This window comes from Mesoplodon bidens (genome assembly GCF_964165515.1).
Source record: "Mesoplodon bidens genome assembly, chromosome: 1".
NCBI classification, from domain to species: domain Eukaryota; kingdom Metazoa; phylum Chordata; class Mammalia; order Artiodactyla; family Ziphiidae; genus Mesoplodon; species Mesoplodon bidens.
The window spans coordinates 105,236,151-105,258,047 of record NC_138176.1 but is presented as its reverse complement, the minus strand read 5'-3'; the positions used below and the strand labels follow the sequence as shown (position 1 = coordinate 105,258,047).

Sequence of the window (21,897 nt, the reverse complement as noted above, 5' to 3'; positions counted from 1 at the left end):
TAATTATCTAACAGATCAGAAGTCTGAAAAGGGTCTTACTAGGTTAAAGTCAAGGTGTCAGCAGGGTTGCGTTCCTTTCTGGAAATTCTAGGGGAGAATCCATCCATTTTCTTGCCTTTTCCAGCTTCTAGAGGCTGCTTGCGTTCCTTGACAATATATCAAGTGTTAGCAAAGATGCCAAGTAGCTGCAACTAGAACTCACACACATTGCTTGTTGGAGTGTAAAATGGTCGAACCAGTACAGGAAAATAGCAGTTTCTAATAAAGTTACACACACACCTATGCTATGACCCAGGGATTCCCCGTCAGGATATACCCAGGTGAAATTCATACATACGTCTCCAAAAAGTCTAGTTTATACCAGCTTTATTCCTAATAGTCTCAAACTGGAAACAGCCCAGGTGTTCTCAGTAAGAGAATGGATCAACAAATAATGCAACAGTATAATACTACACTGCAATAGAAAGGAGTTAACTACTGACACATGCAACAGCCTGGGCACATCTGAAGAGCCTTATGTTGAGGGGAAAATCAGAAGAAACTATTCAATACAATCAATGATTTCATGAGCATGAAGTGAAATTAATCCACGGCCATCTGAATGGGAGTCATGATTGCTTCCAGGAAGGGGGGGTGTGACACAAAAGAGGCAGGAGGGAGCTTTGGGGGACAACGAGGATGTTCTATTTATTGATCCAGGTGGTAACTGTGTGCATACATACATTTGTAAAAGTTCATCAAGAAATAGCCTTAAGGGCTTCCCTGGTGGCGCAGTGGTTGAGAGTCCGCCTGCAGATGCAGGGGACACGGGTTCGTGCCCCAGATCCCACATGCTGCGGAGCGGCTGGGCCCGTGAGCCATGGCCGCTGAGCCCGCGCGTCTGGAGCCTGTGCTCCGCAACGGGAGAGGCCACAACAGTGAGAGGCCCGCGTACCGCAAAAAAAAAAAAAGAAAAGAAATAGCCTTAAGATTAGTTCATATTATTGTGCAAATTATATCTGGTAAAAGTTTTGTTCTTAAAGGAAAAACAAATTCATTAGATAGTGACTCTCTGTACCTTAAAGGATTGGTAAAACTTGCTTGTGAAAATGCCTGGGTTTGGTGCCTTTTCCTCTCTTTGGAAGAAGGGATGGGAATGGTTCTTTTTATTATCTGTTTAGTTTCTTTAATAGTTATTGTGATATTCAAGATTCCTGTTTCTTCTTGAGCTATGTTTGGTAATGTGTGGTTTCTGAGAAAAATATTTTCCTGTAAGTGTTCAAATTTATTTGGCATAAATGTTATTTGTAACGTTTTCTTACTATTTTACAATTACAATTGTGATCTTTTTTATTTGGAGTATTATTTGTGTGTGCCTTTCTTTTTTTTTTTTTGCGGTACGCGGGCCTCTCACTGTTGTGGCCTCTCCCGTTGTGGAGCACAGGCTCCGGACGCTCAGGCTCAGCGGCCATGGCTCACGGGCCCAGCCGCTCTGCGGCATGTGGGATCTTCCCGGACCGGAGCACGAATCCGCGTCCCCTGCATCGGCAGGCGGACTCTCAACCACTGCGCCACCAGGGAAGCCTGTGCCTGTCATTTTTCTTAGACTTGAAAAAGATGTTTCTATTTTATTAGTCTTTTCGATGAACCAGCTTTTGGTTTCATATGCTATTGTATGTTTACCTTCTGTTTTATTAATTTCTGCTTATATTATTATTCTCTTTATTTTTTATTTATTTATTATTTTTTTTTTTTGTGGTACGCGGGCCTCTCACTGTTGTGGCCTCTCCCGTTGTGGAGCACAGGCTCCGGACGCGCAGGCTCAGTGGCCATGGCTCACGGGCCCAGCCGCTCCACGGCATGTGGGATCTTCCCAGACCGGGGCACGAACCTGTGTCCCCTGCATGGGCAGGCGGACTCTCAACCACTGCGCCACCAGGGAAGCCCTATTCTCTTTATTTTGATTGGCTTCTACCTTCTTGAGCTGAATGCTTAATCCATTTCTCTTTTTCTTTTTTTCCATTCCTTCATCAAGAGTTTACTGGCCATTTGTTTTGTGCTAGGAACTGTGGTAGGTACTGGAGTGAGCCATAAACTCGGCAGAAAATTTGCCTTTGGGGTGACAGGGAAGTGGAGGAAACAAGCATCTTATGACTAAATGCAATGTGATTAACTAAATTTCAATGATCTCTGAAAGAAAGAAAAAAAGAACTGAGACCAGAAACTAATAAGCTTCTGCATCAGGTCACCCATGCCTAGACATATTTGCCAATCTCTTTCTTAGTAGAACTTTGTGATTAGTGTACTGTTCGTACTGATAACTGTTAGATGAACTAAGACTTAATACAGTTTACTTTCTGCTTAAATTAAGCACAGTTCTATAGAGTAGGCAGCAATCATAGACATACATATATTTCCAGTTCCTGGTCAGATCTAGTTGCTATTTCTCTTCTGCCTGGACTGTCCCCTCACTGGAGATGGTCATCATTCTTGTTTCATGTTGGCTCTTTGCCTGGGTTCCAAGCCTTGTCCTCCGCCTCTGCTTGTGTCATCATCACCTGCATCGTCAGGGCTTTTTCCCCTGTCCAGTACCCTCTGCACAATGACCACTGCCCACCACTGGTCACTAGGGAATGGTCCTCTTTCTAGGCGAGGGACCCTGCAGCCCTCGGACTTCCCTGAATCTCAGCACCCTGGGTCTTCTGTGTTCTGTCTGCACTTGAGCTGGGGAGTGGCTTTTAAATGCTCTCCTTTGACAGAATAACAACAGAGATTGAGTTCTAACGTGTTAAAGTGCTACAGTTTCCAGACCTGCAGCCGTTCAGGTCATTTTACTGTTTGACCACTTCAGACCAACAGCCGTGTCAGCTATGTTAACATTCACCTTAACCTTATGGTTGAAATAACCGTTAAGATTTCTCATCAGTACAGTAACGTGGTTTCACAGCTTGTGGAAATTCTGTTTCCCTCCCATTTCTCACTGTATATACTATATTGTGAACATTCACTTTTAGCCCAATTGACATTTTTAAGTGTTTTTACTTTTGTGCATAAAACATCAAATCAGGGACTTCCCTGGTGGTCCAGTGGGTAAGACTCTGTGCTCCCAATGCAGGGGGCCCAGGTTCGATCCCCTGGTCTATGGAGTAAAGGAATTGAGTTGCAAATGGAGGCAAAATGATTTTTCTATAGAAGACCATGGAAACTACCAGATAAGATGGCTCGAATGTCTGCCCATCATCACCTATGATTTACAGAAAGCTGCACAACAGCTCAGAGACAAGGAAGCCTAGAATTGGATAACCTAGCAGGAGGTGCCAGGTGAATACAACGTATAGCTTTTTACTGAAACACAACTTTATTTTTTCTCCGAAGACTTTACGTACATCAACATTAAATCAAGTACATCAAAATTTCACTAACTTGAGTTCACATGTGTTATCAAGCCAGTATGACTCAGTGGAAGTCTGAATTAGGGGTCTTTCCTAAGAAAATGACAAATAAGATGCTTATCTTCTGTGCCAGCTCCATTTCTGCTACTAGTCAGCGGATATCCTGTGATCAAGGTTTCTCAGGCACAAAGGGAGGACCTGGCCTGGCAGGTATAGGCTGCCTCCTCGTCAGTGTGTGGAGCTGGAAATGACCTCCTGTCACCCTGTGCTCTGGCCCAGAAGCCAGAGGTCAAACAGAGCCTTGAGTCCTGGCCACCGCTCTGCAGCACCTGCACCTCTGGCCTGTGACCCTCCCTGGGAGGAGCCTGTCCACTTCACTGGCTTTTATGCATCAGGAGCACCGGGGCTGTGACTTTGCTGGTCTCTTCCTTCCTCTTTGCAGGCATTTTAGAGGAACACTAAGAAAAAGGGTTACTGTTGGGCGGTATGAGGGGAAGGGGCTGTTTCGGAGCCAGAAGATGATGACGGCGCTCAAACAAGGGGAGCCCCGTGTGGACAAGCAAGTAAAGGTAGAGAAGCAAAAGGAGCAGAGGGCCTGTCGTCTCCATTTCCCCTGGGACAGAAGTGCCAGGGCACAAACAGTGTAGTGGGTGCAAGTAAGAAGACCACCCTTTCTTCTGAGATTTTATAGCAATTCTTTTGCATCAGAATAGCCTTTCTCAGGAAGTACTGTGATAACAAACGGGCCAGAGCCGAGGTGTTCTTTTCCCCTCACTTGGCCAGGTAAGGTACTTAGAGGGAAATCTGATGTATCTTCTCTCATCCCCCCTTTTGAAAGACACCCCTGGGATTTTCTCACGGGATGAGGAAGGACTGAGAGGCATTTTTTCCTGCGTCTTTGCAGTGACCGTGCTAAGGTAAACACTGACACTGGATGCAGGAAGGGAAGAGAGATAACCCCGGAGCGTCGTACAGGAGGAAGCTGGGGCCCGGTCTGCCGTTTCAGCAGTTCTGGTTACGTTCTGCCCTGTGCTTGGAGAGTTTTCTACGGCGTTAGTTGTCACAGCCAATGACTCCCTCACCAAGGCTGCTGCATCTGCATGTCATCTTCACTTCTGGTGGCGTATAGAGATCTGGGTGATACCTTTTCAGTACTTAAACCACAAATGACTTTATGTTGTTTGACTAGATCTCTCTTTTTAAAAAAAAAAAAAATTTATTGTGGTAAAATACACACAAAATTTATCATCTTAACCATTTTAGGTGTACAGTTCAGTGGTATTAGGTGCATTCACATTGTTGTGCAACCATCACCACCATCTGTCCACAGAAACCTTTTCATCTTATAGAACTGAAACTGTCCCCATCGTTAGTAATAACTCCCCATTCTCCCCTCCTTACAGCCCCTGGAGGCCACCATTCTGCTTTCCATCTCTTATGATGCTGACTATTCTAAATACCTCATATGAGTGGAACTGTACAATATTTGCCTTTTTTTGACTGGCTTATTTTACTTAGCATAATGCCCTTAAGGTTTATCCATATTGTAGCATGTGTCAGAATTTCCTTCCTTTTTAAGGATGAATAATTCTAAGTATATTCTAAGTATATACTTCTTTTGCTTATCCATTCGTCTGCTGATGGACATTTGGGTTGCTTCCACATCTTAGCTGTTATGAATATGCTGCTATGGACGTGAGTGTACAAATATCTCTTCGAGATCCTGCTTTCAGTTCTTTTGGGTATATACCCAGAAGTGGAATTGCTGGATCTTATGGTTGTTCTATTTTTAATTTTTTTGAGGAACCTCCATACTGTTTTCCACTCCCACCAACAGTTTCCATTTTACATTCCCACCAACAGTGCATAAGCGTTCACATTTCTCCACATCCTCATCAACACTTGCTATTTTCTTTTTTTTTTTTTGATTTAGCCTCTCCATGGGTACGAGGTGGTACAAGGTTTGATATGGGTTTCTGTAATGATTATTGATGTTAAGCATCTCCTCATGTGCCTATTGGCCATTTATGTATCTTCTTTGAATAAATGTCTATTCAACTCCTTTGCGCATTTTTGAATTGGTTGCCTTTTGTTGTTGTTGTAGGATTTTAGTTCTCTATATATTCTGGATAATAATCCCTTACCAGATATATGATTTGTAACTGTTTTCTCACATTGGGTGGATGTTCATAGAGTAAATTGCTGTACAGTAATTAAAACAAATTGATTTACTCATTCAACAAATGTTTACTGAGTGGTTATTTTATGCCAGATACTCATCTAGATATCGGGGGGTACAGTTATGAATAACGCAGGTAAAACCCCTCTCTTCAAGGAGTTTATAATCTAGTGGGGAGACAGGTCCTCAACAAGGTATGTAAAATAGATTGTGTAGTAGATAGTGTTAAGGGCTGAGAAGAAATAATGAAGCAGAGAAGGGAGATGCTAAAGATTGGACATGAGGTGGGGCATGACTGTTTAGGTGGGGTGACCAGGAATAAAGCCCTGAGGAAGAGCTTTCCAGGCCAAGGGACAAGGAGGGCAAAGGTCCTGAGGCTGGGGGTCGGGGAGGAACGGAGTGGGACGGAGTAAGCAAGTTGTGTCAAAATGGACCAAGTTGCTTGAAAAAATATTAAATTGTAGAGTGATGTATGCAGTAACACACCATTCCTGTTAATTTAACAACCTTTAGAATAGGGCTTCTTAATCTAAATAATTACCTACAGTTGTAAAGGAAGCCAATTATATTAAAATATAAAATTTTTAATGGATTCGTGTTACAATATGTGCTTTGTTATTAGAGCATTAAGTGACAAGGCAATACATGTAAAACATAGGCAGGTTAAGGTGTCATCTTTTAAAGATCTGTCAGTGTGAGGGCTCTTGCTGATCAGCTCAAATGGGGATTGTAAACTGAGGGATGGCCTTTGACTTACCTACTTCCGTGTGTTGATCAATACAGTTGTAGGGAATTGTAGAGAGTAAAGTAGATAGCTAGACCACCCATGTGAGAACTTGGGACCTGGCCACTTGGAGTCTGAACGATTAACTGCCAGGCACAGAGCTGCCTAAGAGTTGGTTGGCCGTGTCGCATGAGTGCTTGTAGACAGTCTGGCTGCTGGCCTGGCACCTATACTGTAATTTCAAGGTCGTTTGAGATACAAGATATTTTGAGTTACCTCTAATAACTATGATGTGACATGAAAATCTGAATTCTCCTGGTGATGAAGTCACAGGCACTGCTAATATGATTGTACTTTTGCTTATATTTATAGCAGAAGGAAGTGATGAATTTTGGTTAGAAGTTTGTGAAAATAAAGATGATTTCTTTTTCCAATTTGAATTCAGGGACACCCCGATATCTGCTGTGGATCCCAGTTTAAGAATCTTGTTTTAAAACAATACGATATTGTTCATGGCTACACACACACACACACACAGATATTTACAAATGGAATAATACACACTAAATTCATGATTGTAGTTGGATGGTGTGTAATGTCACAAAATATGTTATAAAAATAATTATGGCATTCAAGGTATAAAACCATGTTACAAGCCCCTCAATATCCAGGACCCACGGGGGCCAGCTCTTCCTCACATTGTGCATTTATCTTGGCAGTCCTGGTTATGGATGGAAAAACAGCCGCTGTGACAGAGGTGGCATCCCCATTTTTCCAGGGCGGTTACTTGGGTTCAAATCCCAGCCTCCCTGCTTACTGGCTGTAAAGCTTTGGGCCGATTATTCCACACATCTGTGCCCTCGTTTCCACACCTGTAAAATGAGGATTATAACAAGAGCTCAGCAATAGTACTCGCCTTGTAGGGCTGATGGGAAGATTTAGTGAGAGTAGACTTGTGAAACTTCTAGAAAAGTATCTGGCTTTTAGTAAATGCTAATAAGGGCTACTCATTATTATGGCCATCACCATAACCATTTCTGACATCTTGGGAGTTTTGGTTTACTCTTATTTTCATTTCACACATACCTTAATTTCTTTTTTCTTTTTTAATATTTATTTATTTATTTGGTTGCATTGGGTCTTAGTTGCGGCACGTGGGATCTTCTGTTGCAGCGCATGGGCTTCTCTCTAGTTGTGGCGCGTGGGTTTTCACTCTCTAGTTGAGGTGCGCTCAAGTTCAGTAGTTGTGGCATGTGGGCTTAGCTGCCCCACTGCATGTGGGATCTTAGTTCCCTGACCAGGGATCGAACCCGCATCACTTGCATTGGAAGGCAGATTCTTTACCACTGGACCACCAGGGAAGTTCCAACATACCTTAATTTCTAAACGTGTTCATGGCAAATCTTTAGTTTAGATGCTTTTGCACTTCAAAAAAAAAAACAAAACTGCTTTGGTTTCAGCTTACTGCTTCTTAATAGACAGTACTGTTTAAGCGGGATTCCTGGAGTCAGGCAGGCCTGAGTGTGTCTTGGTTCTTCTCTCGCCAGCTGTGTGACAGTGGCAAGTTATTTACTCTTAGCTTGGGTCCCTTATGTGAGAACAGGGACTAACTAGTAGCAGTACCTACATCTGAGGGGGCGATTGAACGAGTCCATAGGTGGGAAGGTCCTAGAGAGGTAAGGGTATTGTGGACCTGTGAAAATCCTAACTCTCCTCCTTTCAGCCCTCGAGAGGCTTGCCTCTCTCTTGGACAATCAGGGTGGGCTTCCTGGAGGGGGTCCTGCTTGAGCCGAGGGGAGATTTTGTAAGTGGCGTGGCTTGGGTATGGTGTGCCTGTGGATGGTGTCAGGGCTGCGCTCTGTTCTCACTTCATCCTCAGACTCTGTGACACCTTCAGGGTCTGTAGGAGGTGGAGAAGTGAGCTTGTACTTGCATGTTAGGAAGGTGACCCTGAGAGGCAGTGGGGAGGGTCTGGAAGGGAGGAAGAGGTCGGAAGGCCAGTTAGAAGGGAGGTGGAGGAGAGTGGTAGCCCTGGTGTGAAAGGACAGTAGAGAGGGCGGGGGTGGGGAGGGCTGGAGCGCCTCGGAAGGCCAGGCTGGCCTCCGTGATTCTGCACGGTGTGCCTGGTGCCCAACAGGGCCCTGCACGCGGGACCGCAGCAGCGCACCCCTCCTGAGTGACTGACTGCGGTGCTTAGCAGAGTTAGATGGTGCCCCAGTTTCCTGCTTCCTTCGCCTGGTAGATGGTAGCTGTTGGCAGGATTCTCAGTGTGGAAAGAGGACTGGATTGCAGGGGGTGATGAGTCTAATTTGAAGCTGACCTTGAGGTGCTCTGGGACGTCCGGAGAGTGGGTGCAAGTCCAGGGCTCACGATCTCAGTTGAAATGGGGGGAGTAGTAGAGCAGAAAGGAAGGCTGAGGAGGAAGGCCCTGTGTCTCCCACCTGCACCCACTAGGCAGCCACTGTCAAATCTCTGTCTGCAGCCAGGCCTTCCCTCCTGAGCCTAAGACAGCCCCCCACCTTCTGGTGTCTTCCTCTCCAAACTGGGAGCACGTCACTTCCCCGAGAAACAGGACCTTCCTCCTGATTTCCCTGTTCTTCCCAGTAGTCCTGGAGGCTTTAGTCACCAGCCCAAACTGTGATGTTTTTAGATAACTAATGAGAACCTACTGTATAGCACAAGGAGCTCTACTCAATGCTCTGAGTAGAGTTCAGGAAGGAAATCCAAAAAAGAGGGGATACATGTATACACATAGCTGATTCACTTTTCTGTGCAGTAGAAACTAACAACGTTGTAAAGCAACTATACTCCAATAAAAATTAATTAAAAAAATAATCACCAAACCAAACCAAACCAAAACAAAACAAAAAACTGTATGTTTTCTCTTGGATAAAATTCAGTAAAACTTCAGTTCCTCAGAACGCTTAAAATCGAAGATTCTAATTTCTCGGAGTTAAACTTTTTTTAAAGGTCAGTTGTTTAAAAACCTCTTTCTAAAATATCACCTAATTGCTTTTCCCACCATTTTTGTCTCGCTAGGGACAGTCTTCTCCCAGACCTTCCCAAGGCTCACATCCTCACATCCCGGGTCACTGCCTAAGCGTGACCCTCCGGAGGGGTCTCTCCTGGTCCTGCCTCAGCCCAAAGAGCACCCTCCTCCTGTGCCTTGCTTGATTTTGTTTCACACCATTTATCACTATATGATTGGCTAATTTTTTTCTTATCACTTGTCATTAAGTGATTTTTAATCTCTCTCCCTCACTAGAATGGTCTTTTTTTACCATTGTATTTCCTGCACTTTGAAGGTGTTTGGTATATAGTGGGTGCTTAATAAATAATTGTTGAACAAATATTTATAAGCAGCCCTTTATGACATGATATTAGGTCTGGTTTACAAACTTGGATACAGGCTTAGCAGAGCTGCTTACGAAGGTCCAGGTTACCTGATTTCTAAAGGACAGAGCCAGTGACTGATTGCCTCGGTGGGATTTTCACACTTCATCAGGGTGCGTTCCAGATCAGTCATCGTAGGTACCCAAGCTACTCAAACAGAATACATTAGTAGAAGAAGTTGTCAGAAATGGATGTTTCTGGGACTTTCCTGGTGGCACAGTGGTTGGGAATCCGCCTGCCAATGCAGGGGACACGGGTTCGAGTCCTGGTCCGGAAGATCCCACATGCCGCGGAGCAACTGAGCCCTTGCGCCACAACTATTGAGCCTGAGCTCTAGAGCCCGTGAGCCACAACTACTGAGCTCACGTGCCGAAGCCCACCCGCCTAGAGCCCGTGCTCCGCAACAAGAGAAGCCACCGCAATAAGAAGCCTGCGCGCCGCAGCAAAGAGTAGCCCCCACTCGCCACAACTAGAGAAAGCCCACGCGCAGCAACGAAGACCCAAGGCAGCCAAAAATGAATAAATAAATTAATTTTTAAAAATGGATGTTTCTGATTGTTACAAAAAGGCGTTGCTTTTTTCAAATTTAGGAGGATATGGCAAAAAAAGCGGTCGTAGTAAAAAATGGAGGGAGATGCTGAAGCTGCCCACCGTCATCCAGTGCAGCAAGCTTCGACATTCGATAGGTGAGTAAGGAAGCCGCACCTGCTCGAGTCTGGAGGTCATGGCTGGCGTTGTGCTGTTTCGTTTGTTAGATGTTGGTCTTTCCTTAGTCCTTTATTTGCTTCAAATGCTATTTAATAGATTCTCCATATGTCGTCACGATTCTTCCCAGGAAAAAACCCTGTAGATTTTCTAATGTGCAGTTATAAAGTATGGCTATTGCCTTTTTCATTAAAAACCTTTTTTAAGAACTGGAACTTCCCCGGTGGTCCAGTGGTTAAGACTCCACGCTTCCAGTGCAGGGGCTGCAGGTTCGATTCCTGATCGGGGAACTAAGATCCCACATACTGTGGGGCACGGCCAAAAAAAAAAGTGATATATACCCATTGTTCTAGGTAGAACAGAATTGAAATGTAGCAATCCTCTCTAGAAGTGAACACTGGTAACCGTTTCTCAGTCTCCTTCCATACAGTTCTCTATGTGTATGGACAGGAATTACTGGTGAGAACTTCAGGAAAGGAATAGTCAGATAAAAAATAAGGTATGGTGGGGTCATGGAATACTCTGCAATGTAAAGAATGAGAGAGTTAGCTACAGGTCCTGACATGAGCACAAGAAGTCACAAGTAGAGTCATGTCTAAGGGCAATCATAATTGTATTTTTTTAATTAATTAATTTATATATTTATTTATTTTTGGCTGTGTTGGGTCTTCGTTTCTGTGCGTGGGCTCTCTCTAGTTGTGGCGAGCGGGGGCCACTCTTCATCGTGGTGCGCAGGACTCTCACTGTCGCGGCCTCTCTTGTTGCGGAGCAGAAGCTCCAGATGTGCAGGCTCAGTAGTTGTGGCTCACGGGCCTAGTTGCTCTGCAGCATGTGGGATCTTCCCAGACCAGGACTCGAACCCGTGTCCCCTGCATTGGCAGGCAGGTTCTCAACCACTGTGCCACCAGGGAAGCCCTGTCTTTTTTTTAGAGACATGATTTCCAGTTCAGAGGGTATGTGCATTCAAAATTTTGATGTTCCCAAATTACCCTTCAAAAAGGCTGTATAGCTTTACCCTTGCCTATGACCTTGCTAACACTGGTCGTTATCAATGTTTTTAACCTTTACTAAACTAATTTGAAAAGTGGTCTCTTGTTTTAATTATGGATGGGGTTGAGCATTTTCATTGGGTTTTTTCAATTTGCTTTTTTCGAATTCATTTTTAAAAGTTCTTTATATATGAAAGGAGTTATCCTTTTATATTCATTGTGAATACATTTTATATCATGCTTTTTGCCTCTTGGCTTACAGTATTTTTCAATATGGCAGTTTTAATTTTGTATATAGACAACTATATCAATATTTTTCTTCTTAGTCTCTGAGCTTTAGGTTGTACTTAGGGAGGACTCCTTTACTCCCTAAGATAATTTTTTTCAAAATCTATCTCTTCTTTAGTACTATTATAGTTCCTTTTTAAGAAAGTTTAAATATTTTAACTATCAAAATTAATTTCAGATAGTATAAAGTGGGAGTATTTTTCCCCAAAGACCTATCCAGCCATTTTAATGTCATTACATTTTTTCCCTCATTATGTTTTAAAAAAGCAGTTTTATTGAGATATAATTAACATGCCATACAATTCACCTATTTAAAGTGTACAATTCAGTGTTTTTTAATACATCCTCAGAGTTGTGTGACCATTATCACAATCAATTTTTCAACTTACAACATTCTCATCACCCAAAAGAAATCCCATACCCACTGGTAGCCACTCCCCATTCCCTCCCCCACCTCTAGCTACAGGCAACCACTAATTTACTTCTATCTTTATGGACTTGCCTATTCTGGACATTTCATATAAATGGGAAACATATACTATGTGATCTCTTGTGACTGGCTTCTTTTCACTTAATGTAATCTTTTCAAAGTTCATGCATGCTGTAGCATGAATCAGAACTTAATTCCTTTTTGTTGGCAAATAATATTCCATTGTATAGACATATCACACTTTATTTATCCATTCAGCATTTCATAGACATTGAGTTGTTTTCATTTTTGGTCTGTTATGAATAAAGTGACTACAGTGCTTCACGTACAAATGTTTTTTAAATTGTGGTACAATATACATAACCAAAAAGACCATTTTAAGAACGTAAATTTTAAGAATGTAGGCTCCCTCCTGCTGCTGTCTCCTCACCACGAGGGGACTCAGAATTGGAGTGAGTCGCCTTCTGAGATGCACTTGTCACCGGAAGCTGGCCCCTCCTTCCGACACTCACCACCTCCCTCTGGCAGCAGCTGCTCATCCGCTGGCTGGTCCCCTGCCCCATCCCCCTGTCCCAGCCCCGCTGCCCCCGTCTCCTCCACGGCCCCAGATCCAGACGACCCTCAGAAGTGAGCAGGTCCCATAAGGTCTCTGCTGTCCTCACAATGCCCAACTTGTAAGTATTATTGTGAAGTTCAAATGAAATAATACACGGAAAAGACTTACAATCATAGTGGCACACAGTAAGAGGTGAAAAGTATTACGTGTAGTTATTATTTTTATCTGTTCCTTCTAGGAGAGAGAGAAACTCCTTAGTCTGGCACCAAGGCTTTTTGAAAATCTGATCAGTCTTTTTAAATTTTAATTTAATTTATTTATTTTTAAAAATGTATTTATTTTTGGCTGCGTTGGGTCTTCATTGCTGTGTGCGGGCTTTCTCTAGTTGTGGCGAGCGGGGGCTACTCTTCGTTGTGGTTTGCGGGCTTCTCATTGCAGTGGCTTCTCTTGTTGCAGAGCATGGGCTCTAGGTACACGGGCTTCGGTAGTTGCGGCATGCGGGCTCAGCAGTTGTGGCTCGCGGGCTCTAGAGCGCATGCTCTGTAGTTGTGGTGCACGGGCTTAGCTGCTCCTCAGCATGTGGGTTCTTCCTGGACCAGGGCTCGAACCCGTGTCCCCTGCATTGGCAGGCAGATTCTTAACCACGGCGCCACCAGGGAAGTCCCTGCCATTCATTTTAGGAGATTTCCTTATTATCCAGATAAACATCCATGCTTTTATGCACATGCAAAGTACTATCCAGCCCATCCCACTGTGTTTTGTCATTAATCATATTTTTATTTAATTTCTAAGCCCACACTCTTGTTCTGTGACTGCTTCTTTCATGCTTTATGTTCTAGCAGTCCCTTCAGTCTCTAGTATAGAGGATACTAATTAGGGTTTTAAAAGGTAAGTTTTCTGTTGCCTGAATTACCTTTTCTCCTGGGTCAGTTTTTCTGCTGGCTTTTTTTGTTTGTTTATTTGGTTAGTTGGTTTTGGTTTTAGTTTTTACCTGCTGCTTTTCCCCTGTATCTAGAGACATGCAATTATTATTCAGGTTTATATTAAGGGCTGTGTTTCTTTGTGCGGTGGCGGCCTGGCTTCCTCTGTGGTTGTACCCCTCTCTTGAATGGTGTTCTGGAAGGCGGGTGTGTCAGCGGGGTGCCGTCCAGACAGGGCCTGCGTTCCAGTGGCCACAGCATGGCTCCACTTTGCCAGCAGAGTGTGTAGTTCTTCAGCTGTGCTCTGCCTCCCCCCTGGGGTCCCAACTTTCTGCCAAGTGGCTTCAGCCTGAAGAAGTCCCTTGGTCCGCAATTGTGTCCAGGCCTGGGAGGGGCTTCTGGGACCCAGACACCTGGGCGACCTGCTTATCTCTGCAGATTCAGCTGGTGGTTCCTTTAACAATCCAGCCCCATAGGCTTTCTCTCTTCCAGGTAATCCTCAAATTTCTCACTCTTGAGGGTGCCTCGTATTCTTTTTCCAGATCACGTTTCATTCTTTTTGTTGTGATTTTGTCTTTGTTCCTTTCAGTAGGAAGCTGGGTAAGAAGTTTGGCAGACCTAAGCTCCATCTACCTCAGTGGAAACCAGGAACATTTCTGAACCTTTGAGTTTGGGAGGAAAGAGTTAAAAACTCTCAACTTTTTAAAAACATCACTTTTTGACTGCCTTGTGTCTTTTGTTTCTTAAACGTAGTTAGTGAGTATCCCTAAAGTAAAATGTGGTAGCAAAATTAGACAAAGTGGGTTGTAGAATTTTTGCAAAACAGGTGCTGATATTTGTCGAATCAAGCAGTTGTGCATTGGCAAGATATTTGTTGAATCAAGCAGTTGTGCATTGGCAACCAAAGTGTTTATACCCTTGCCTGTATTTTCCATGTGCAAACTCCAGTGACCCAAAACAGGATTTAGTTCCTACCTATACTTGACATTAATAAAGCCTTTAGTTGAGGATACTGTTATGGCTTGCTTTCTTTTCATGAATTTCATTTAATTCTTCAGCTTTAGAGCTACTCTAGGAGTACTTGGACATAATTATGCTCAACTTCAGAGGCACTGCTAAAAGAGCAACTGATTTTCTTGCTGAAGTTTCTTTTTTTTTTTTAACATCTTTACTGGAGTCTAATTGCTTTACAATGTTGTGTTAGTTTCTGATGTATAACAAAGTGAATCAAATGATCTCTGAAAGTATAGTCTTTGCTGAAGTTTTAATGAACCTATTTTGAACATAAGATTTTGCTTTATATCCCTCATGACACTTTGACCAAATATTAGTGCCTTGATCTCAAAACAGTATCAGTGTTTGGGGTAAAGTAAGGTATGCAACAGATTATCCCACCAAAAAGAAAAAAAAAAGTTAAAAAATCATTAAGCATATATAATATTTGTTAACTTGTAAAAGAATAGAAAGGTATCAAGATGAAAAAGAGTTTTAAAAAATCTAATTTAGTACATTCCTGTGGTATATTTCACATGCATGTAATTTGTGCCAAACACACAGAGTGGTTGAAGCAGTGGAAGGGCAGACCCAGTCCTCTTTCCTGTCCCTCATTTCCCCGGGGAATAGCACCCCTCCCCCCTTCCCCCCCCCTTTTCTTCCAGGTGCCTTTGGCACTTCAATTTTAAATATTCTTGATAACCCAGTGTAAATTAGTAAACAAAACACTGGTTTCAAAGATAATACTGCAATTACTGCTTTTTACTTTTATCGTATCAGGTAGAAGCAGTAAGGTTCAGAAAACCTTATATTTGTTTGTTTCTTGTCCCTCTTCACCCAGAGAAGGAGTATAGCAGTCTTTGTGACAAGCAGCCAATTGGAAGACTTCTCTTCAGGCAGTTCTGTAATACAAAGCATGATCTAAAGAGGTGCATTGAATTCCTGGATGCAGTGGTAAGTAATTTATCTCAGTGTTGAACCACCCAATCTTGTGCTTTTGAAAACTGAAGACTAAGATGTGCGCTCTCTAAGTTAATTAGGCCTTGGCAGTGAGGTAAGAGTGGATAAACTATTGTCTTGGTGTGTCATGTTATCTTGGTTTGGGTAAAGTGGGTAAAGTGGTAGTTCATATAGATTACATGTCAAGTATTGGAGGATCAAAAGTATTTGCTACATAACTTTGAAACATGCTGCTTTAAATTGTAAGAAGGTTGAAGGGCTGATTAAGACGGTGTGCTTGTACCGCTGCCTGACAGGCCCCCTTCCTGCCTTCCCCTAGCGACACTGTGTACTTAAAACCCTTTAACCCAGAAGCACGCGGAGGGAAGAAAGCTCATGCAAGAAGCGTGGTCGCAGCAAATGGAACTGACTATGATTTATAAGTTTTCCCACATTCCTGTGTATCCAGCTTGGTATTTACTGTGATTTCCTTTTAGGTAAAGAAATTTTGTGTTTCTGAAACTTCAGAGATACCACTGGCAAGCCTAGAAGTTTCAAAACTATGAAATTCAGCAACAGCTTAACGGAAGATTGGTAGAATTTAATAGAAAGGCTCTCTTACTTTTAGTTATTTGCACCAAGATTGTGACACCTGCTCTCTCTGCTTTAGCCTGTCCTAGTTACATCAGCAAATATGTATTGACTCCTGTTGTATGCAGAGTACTATCCTATATCCTGGAGTTTTTATTCATTTTTTTCCCTGACATAGCTTTTTAAAAATATGTATTTGTAATGTATTTTTTCAGAAAACCGTTTGAGGCTCTTGCCAGTTTTGTTGTTTGCTTCCTACCCCCTGGAGCTCCCCAGGCCTCTCCTTCCTGGTACCTTGATGGGATAAGGCAGGACTGGGAAAGGGGGCAGTCCTGTTTCAAAGTGGACCCGGAGGCAGTAGCCTACTGAGTTGGGGACTAGAATGTCGATATGTCTTCATGTGTGGGTTCTAGTTGCCAAGCTGCTGTATTTTAAGAATTTAGGGACCTACAATTCTTCTTTATTCTAAAATGGCTAAACTGCCTTGTTAAAACTCTCTTTTAGGTTCAAATCTGTTTTTTCTTTGTTTTCTTTGTTTTATTTTATATTGGACTATTGTTGATTTACAGTGTTGTGTTAGTTTCAGGTGCACAGCCAACTCTTCTGCTATTGTCCTACCTGTTAGTTACTAGGTGCAGCAGGTTTTGCTTTTGGATGATAGCCGAGTGGGTGAATACATCACGCCTGCCCCTGCCATTGTGCAGCACTCACTGCTCCGACTCTCCTCGTAGTGGGTGATGGCAGGTTCTTTGAACTTCTTGAGCGGAGAGAGGGCATCTTATCCATCTCCCCCTCATGGCCCCTGACATGGTTGTGTGCCCTGTTCCCTGCTTCGTGTTTGTTGAGTGAATTAATAGCGTCTGTATCAGTCAGGGGCCGATGAAAGAAATGAAGGCAATAAGATATACATAGTGAGAAATTTAGTGCAAGGAACTAGCTTACATGACTGTGAGATCTGGCTAGGGAAGTTGCAGATCTGCAGGACAGACCATCAGGAAGGGCAGGATGGAACTCTGCAGAAATGGGGTGAAGCTGCTGTCCTCAGGCAGAGTTTCTTCTAGGAAGCCTTAGTTCTGTTTGTACGGCCTTTCCACTGATTGAATCAGGCCCACACAGATTACATAGGGTTAAAGCCAACCAATAGAGACTCTGATCGCATCTATTGTATGAATACCAGCATCACAGCAACACTAGGTTAACGGCTGAGTAACTGGAGATTGGTGCCCATCAAGTTGGCACGTGTCCAAAGACCATCACAGAATCACAGCTTTCTTTCCCATTAACTGCCTGCCGTGTAGTGTCCAGAGCTCCCGGGGCTTGAGCTGAACAGTGTGCCAGTCAGTGTGCTGGTGAGGGCCATCCCCTGAACACAGAGCGTGGAGCTGGCTCTGGTCGGGTGGTCAGCCTGGTGGTCACGGCCCCTGTGCTGGGCCTGAGAAGGGTACGGAATGAGGGGTGAGGGTGGACTCCAACCCACAGCACTTTGTCTTGGAGTCCCCTTCATGTGTTCAGTGGATCAGCTTCCTTGGGTCTTCCTTTCCTCCCTTCTCTCTTCAGCTCCATCTGGCTTTTAGCTTCACTGCTCTTCTAAGGCCCCAACCTGCAAAATCGGGGCTTCACTGAGGCCTCCTCATGCTTGAGGCTCTGTGGCTCTTGACACTGTTGAGCAACTTCTTCTTGAAATTCTCTTATCTAGGCCTTTGTGATCTCTCCTCTGTTTTCTTTTCTGTTTCTTCCTCCTTGCTTGTCCTTTATGGATGTTTAGATATTGATCAGGTGCTGCTTTTGACTTCTCCGTTTTCTGGCCTGCCTGGTGTCATCCACTCCTAGGGTCTCTCTCCTGACACCTGTGTGTGAATGACTCCTGCTCAGGTATTGCCAAGTCTGACTTCCCTGGGAGCACTGCACGCAGGTGTCCAAGTGCCTCTTGGACCCCTCTAAAATGCCGTTGCCTAGAACAGCCCAAGCTGTTTATTTTATTCCATTTTATTTGGCCGCATTTAATGGTTGAAAATACAGTATGATGTAGAGAGCATTGTGGAATGTATTACTTTACTACCTTATTAATCCCGTAAAAAAAAAAAGTTTTTTTCCCCTCATGGCCATTAGTTTTCCAAAGAAGAGCTGCAGACACTTGACCAATTGAGCTGCTCTCTGGTTCTTAGGGCACCAAGTCAATTCCACAAGTCAGAGGATTTTTGAAACATCACGAAGTCCGTGAAGAAGCTTAACTAACATTTTTCTTTTCTCTCATTGCTGCAATCAGGCGGAATATGAAGTGGCTGCTGATGAGGACAGAAGAGACTGTGGGCTCCTGGTCTTAGACACATTCTTCATTGAGGAGGTGTGTTTTCTTCTGTAGCGTAAAGATTTGTCAATAACTTACTTAAATAATCAGTGTGCATAGCCATCTTTACTTAGTTGGAATAAGTGTGTTAAAATCTTTAATTTCTTATAAATGTTCCTTTTCTGCACTTTCTTTTGATTCACTGAGGAAACTAATAATTAAATCTCTTAGGAAATTGATTTAAAGAATTTTAAAGTTTCTATGTGTCCTCAAACAGAATATAGGCTTAGAGAATTTTACTTTCTTCTCTTGGACTGAAAATAACATTTTTCTCTTAAAAGCTTTAATGGGTCTTCGTTTTTATACTTTTTGAGTCACTTGGTTCTTACAGTTTAGTGTGTCCCTGAAATTAGAGTTGTAACCTGCTTCCCTCCATATGGCTTGCTTTTTGCAGGCCGTTAGAAGTCCTAAACCCTGGGCAGGTAACTCTGTTGCAGAGTTGGAGGAGTGATGGCTAACATGTAGTGAGGACTGCTCTAAGCCTTGTGCATGTAACACATTACTTAATGCTCACAACAAACCTGTGAGGTAGGTGTATTATTATGTCTGTTTTCACATGATAAGACTGAAAATCAGAATGGGTGAATGACTTACCGAAGATTACACAACTAGTAAGTACCTGAGCCAGGAATCAAACGTGGAGAGACTGTAGTTGGAAAATAGTGTGGTGAGAATGGGTTCAGAACATTCCAATTGTGAACGTAGCTAATGAAGGTGGTAGGGCCATCAAGGAGGGGGGCTCACTCATAAAGATTGAATGCCAGAGGGAAAGACCAGTGGACTTTCTAGCGGGCACAAAGATGTTCCCATAGCCAGTGCTGGCAGAGATGTGATTCACACCCAGATAGGTTTTGACTCCAAAGCTTGGGTCTACCCCAGCCTCCGGCCTCAATACCTTGGCTATAGATCATTCTTCTCAAACACAGGTGTTCACAGCATCTACATATTTGTAGGAACCCCCAGGACACTAATTGGGAGCTATAGAAGAGAAGTTTCCTTTATGTAGTTTTTAAAGTCTTTTTTGTTAACTTCTTTTTCCTTCTTCACCGTTCCTGAAGAAATACTCACATAGCAAGAGAGGTTGTCAAGGAGAAAGACGTAATTTGAAAAGTTATCCTGGTGGATATAGCAAGTATAGAAGCAGGAGGGAACAGCAGATATCCATCTGTGGCTCAGTAGTAGTGAGATGTCTCTGGGCTGCCTGAAGATGGTGTTGTTGTTTTTGTTTTTCCTTGTCAACTGGGGGAAGCTATCCTTCTGCCTTACTTAAAAAAAAAAATGACAATGAGTGACATCACCATTGTAGTTTTTCTTCTTGTTGTCCTTTCTTTAAAAACAACAACAAAAATCTCTTTCTTTTACATATCAAAAAGGGAACTCCTTTACTCAAATTTCAACACCACCGAATACCTAAAGCCCCTAAAAGTAAGGCAAGACTGTATGTGTTCAGTCTTATCTTTCTTTATCCTTTCACTCAGTCATTCTTAGTTTTCTTTTCAAGATTCCCAAATATTAAAATTCAGCCAAACTTAATTTACAAAAAAGAAACAACAACAAAAAAAACATGACCAAAACCGAGTGCGATTTATCCCAGGAATGCTAAGTTGGTTCAATATCTGATAATCAGATTAAAATAATACATTATATTAATAAAGTACAAAAAAACTCACATGATGATCTCATCTCAGAAAAGGCAGAAGAAGCATTTGACAAAATCCAAAGACTCCTTTACAATAAAAGCCCTCAACAAATTAGGAGTGGAATGGAACTTCCTCAACCTGGTGAAGGACATATACAAAACACAACCGACGTCATACTTAAATGTGAAAGATCGGATGCTTTCCCCCTAAGATCAGGAACAAAATAAGGATGTTTACTCTCATCTCTTCTACTTGGCGTTGTACTGGAAGTTCTAGCTAGGGCAGTTGGCAAGAAAAATAAATAAAATGTATCCAGATTGAAAAGGAAGAAGTAAGACTATTCACAGATAACATGATCTTGTCTTAATCCGTTCAGGGTGCTATAGCAAAATACCACAGACTGGGTGGCTTATAAACAACAGAAATTTATTGCTCACAGGTCTGGAGGCTGGGATGTCCAAGATCAAGGTGCCAACATGGTCACCTTCTGGTGAAGGCCCTCTTCCTGGTTCATAGCCGGCACCTTCTTGCTGTGTCCTCACATGGTGGAAGAGGTGTGGGGTGTCTCTGGAGCCTCTGTTGTAAGGGCACCAGTCCCACTCATGGGAGCTCCATCCTCATGATCTACACATCTCCCAAAGGCCCTACCTCCCAATATCATCACTTTGGGGTTAGGAATTCAACATGTAAATTTGGGGGGCACACATTTCAAATTATAGCACTTGTATATAGAAAGTCCTGAGTATCTACACACACATTAGGGGAAAAAAGCTGCTAGAGCTAATAAATGAGTTCAGCAAGGTTGCAGGGTACAGGATTGCTATACAAAATTCTCTTGTGTTTCTATACACTATCAATTAAAATCCAAAAGTGAAATTAAGGCAATTCCATTTACAATAACAGAAAAAAGAATAGAATAGTTAGGAGTAAACATAACAAAAGAAGTGCAACACTTATACACTGAAAACTTCAAAACACCACTGAAAGAAAGTAAAGAAGAACTATAATAAAATGGAAAGATATCCTATGTTCATGGATTAGAAGACTTAATACTGACTTGTAGATTCAATATAATCCCTATCAAAATCTTAACTTCCTTTTTTTTGAGGAAATTAACAAGCTGATCTTAGAATTCATACACATACTAAAAGGATCCAGAATAGTTATAACAATCTTAAAAAAGAAGAACAAAGTTGGAGGACTTACACTTCTCAATTTCAAAACTTACTACAAAGCTACAGTAATCAAGACAGTATGGTACTGGCATAAGGACAGACATACAAATCAATAGAATAGAATCGAGAGTCCAGAAACAGTCACCTGACTTACAGTATAGCTGCCAGCACAATTCAGTGGGGGAAAGAATAGTCTTCTCGATAAATGGTGCTGGGACAACTGGATATCCACATGCAAAGGAATGAAGTTGGACCCTTATCTAATACCATATAAAAATTAACTTCAAATGGATCAAACACCTAAATGTAAAAGCTAACACTGTACAACTCTTAGAGGAAATCTCTAAGGTGTAAATCTTAGCTGAAAATCTTTTAGGTATAAATCTTCATTTCACCTTGATTTAGACAGTGGTTTCTCATATATGACATCAAAAGGACAGCAACAAAAGAAAAAAAACAGATATATTGGACTTCATCAAAATAGTGCTTCAAAGAGCACTGTAAAGGAAAATAAAAGGCCTCCTATAGAATGGGAGAAAATATTTGCAAGTCCAGTATCCAGTTAGGATCAGGTATCCAAAATATACAAAGAACTCTTAGAATTCAACAATAAAAAGACAACCCAATAAAGATGTATATTTTCAACAGAGAAAAATA

The 21,897-nt window shown here is 42.5% G+C and overlaps 1 protein-coding gene across 1 annotated transcript in view; it reads left to right on the top strand.

The window, feature by feature from the left end:
• GRK4 (G protein-coupled receptor kinase 4) overlaps nt 1-21,897 on the top strand; it is a 72,497-nt gene that overhangs the window by 8,902 nt on the left and 41,698 nt on the right. Inside the window, exons 2-4 of the mRNA XM_081229337.1 lie at nt 10,258-10,353; nt 15,390-15,502; nt 18,345-18,422. Coding sequence (XP_081085463.1) covers nt 10,258-10,353; nt 15,390-15,502; nt 18,345-18,422 — 287 coding nt within the window. The remainder of the gene's footprint in view (nt 1-10,257; nt 10,354-15,389; nt 15,503-18,344; nt 18,423-21,897) is intronic.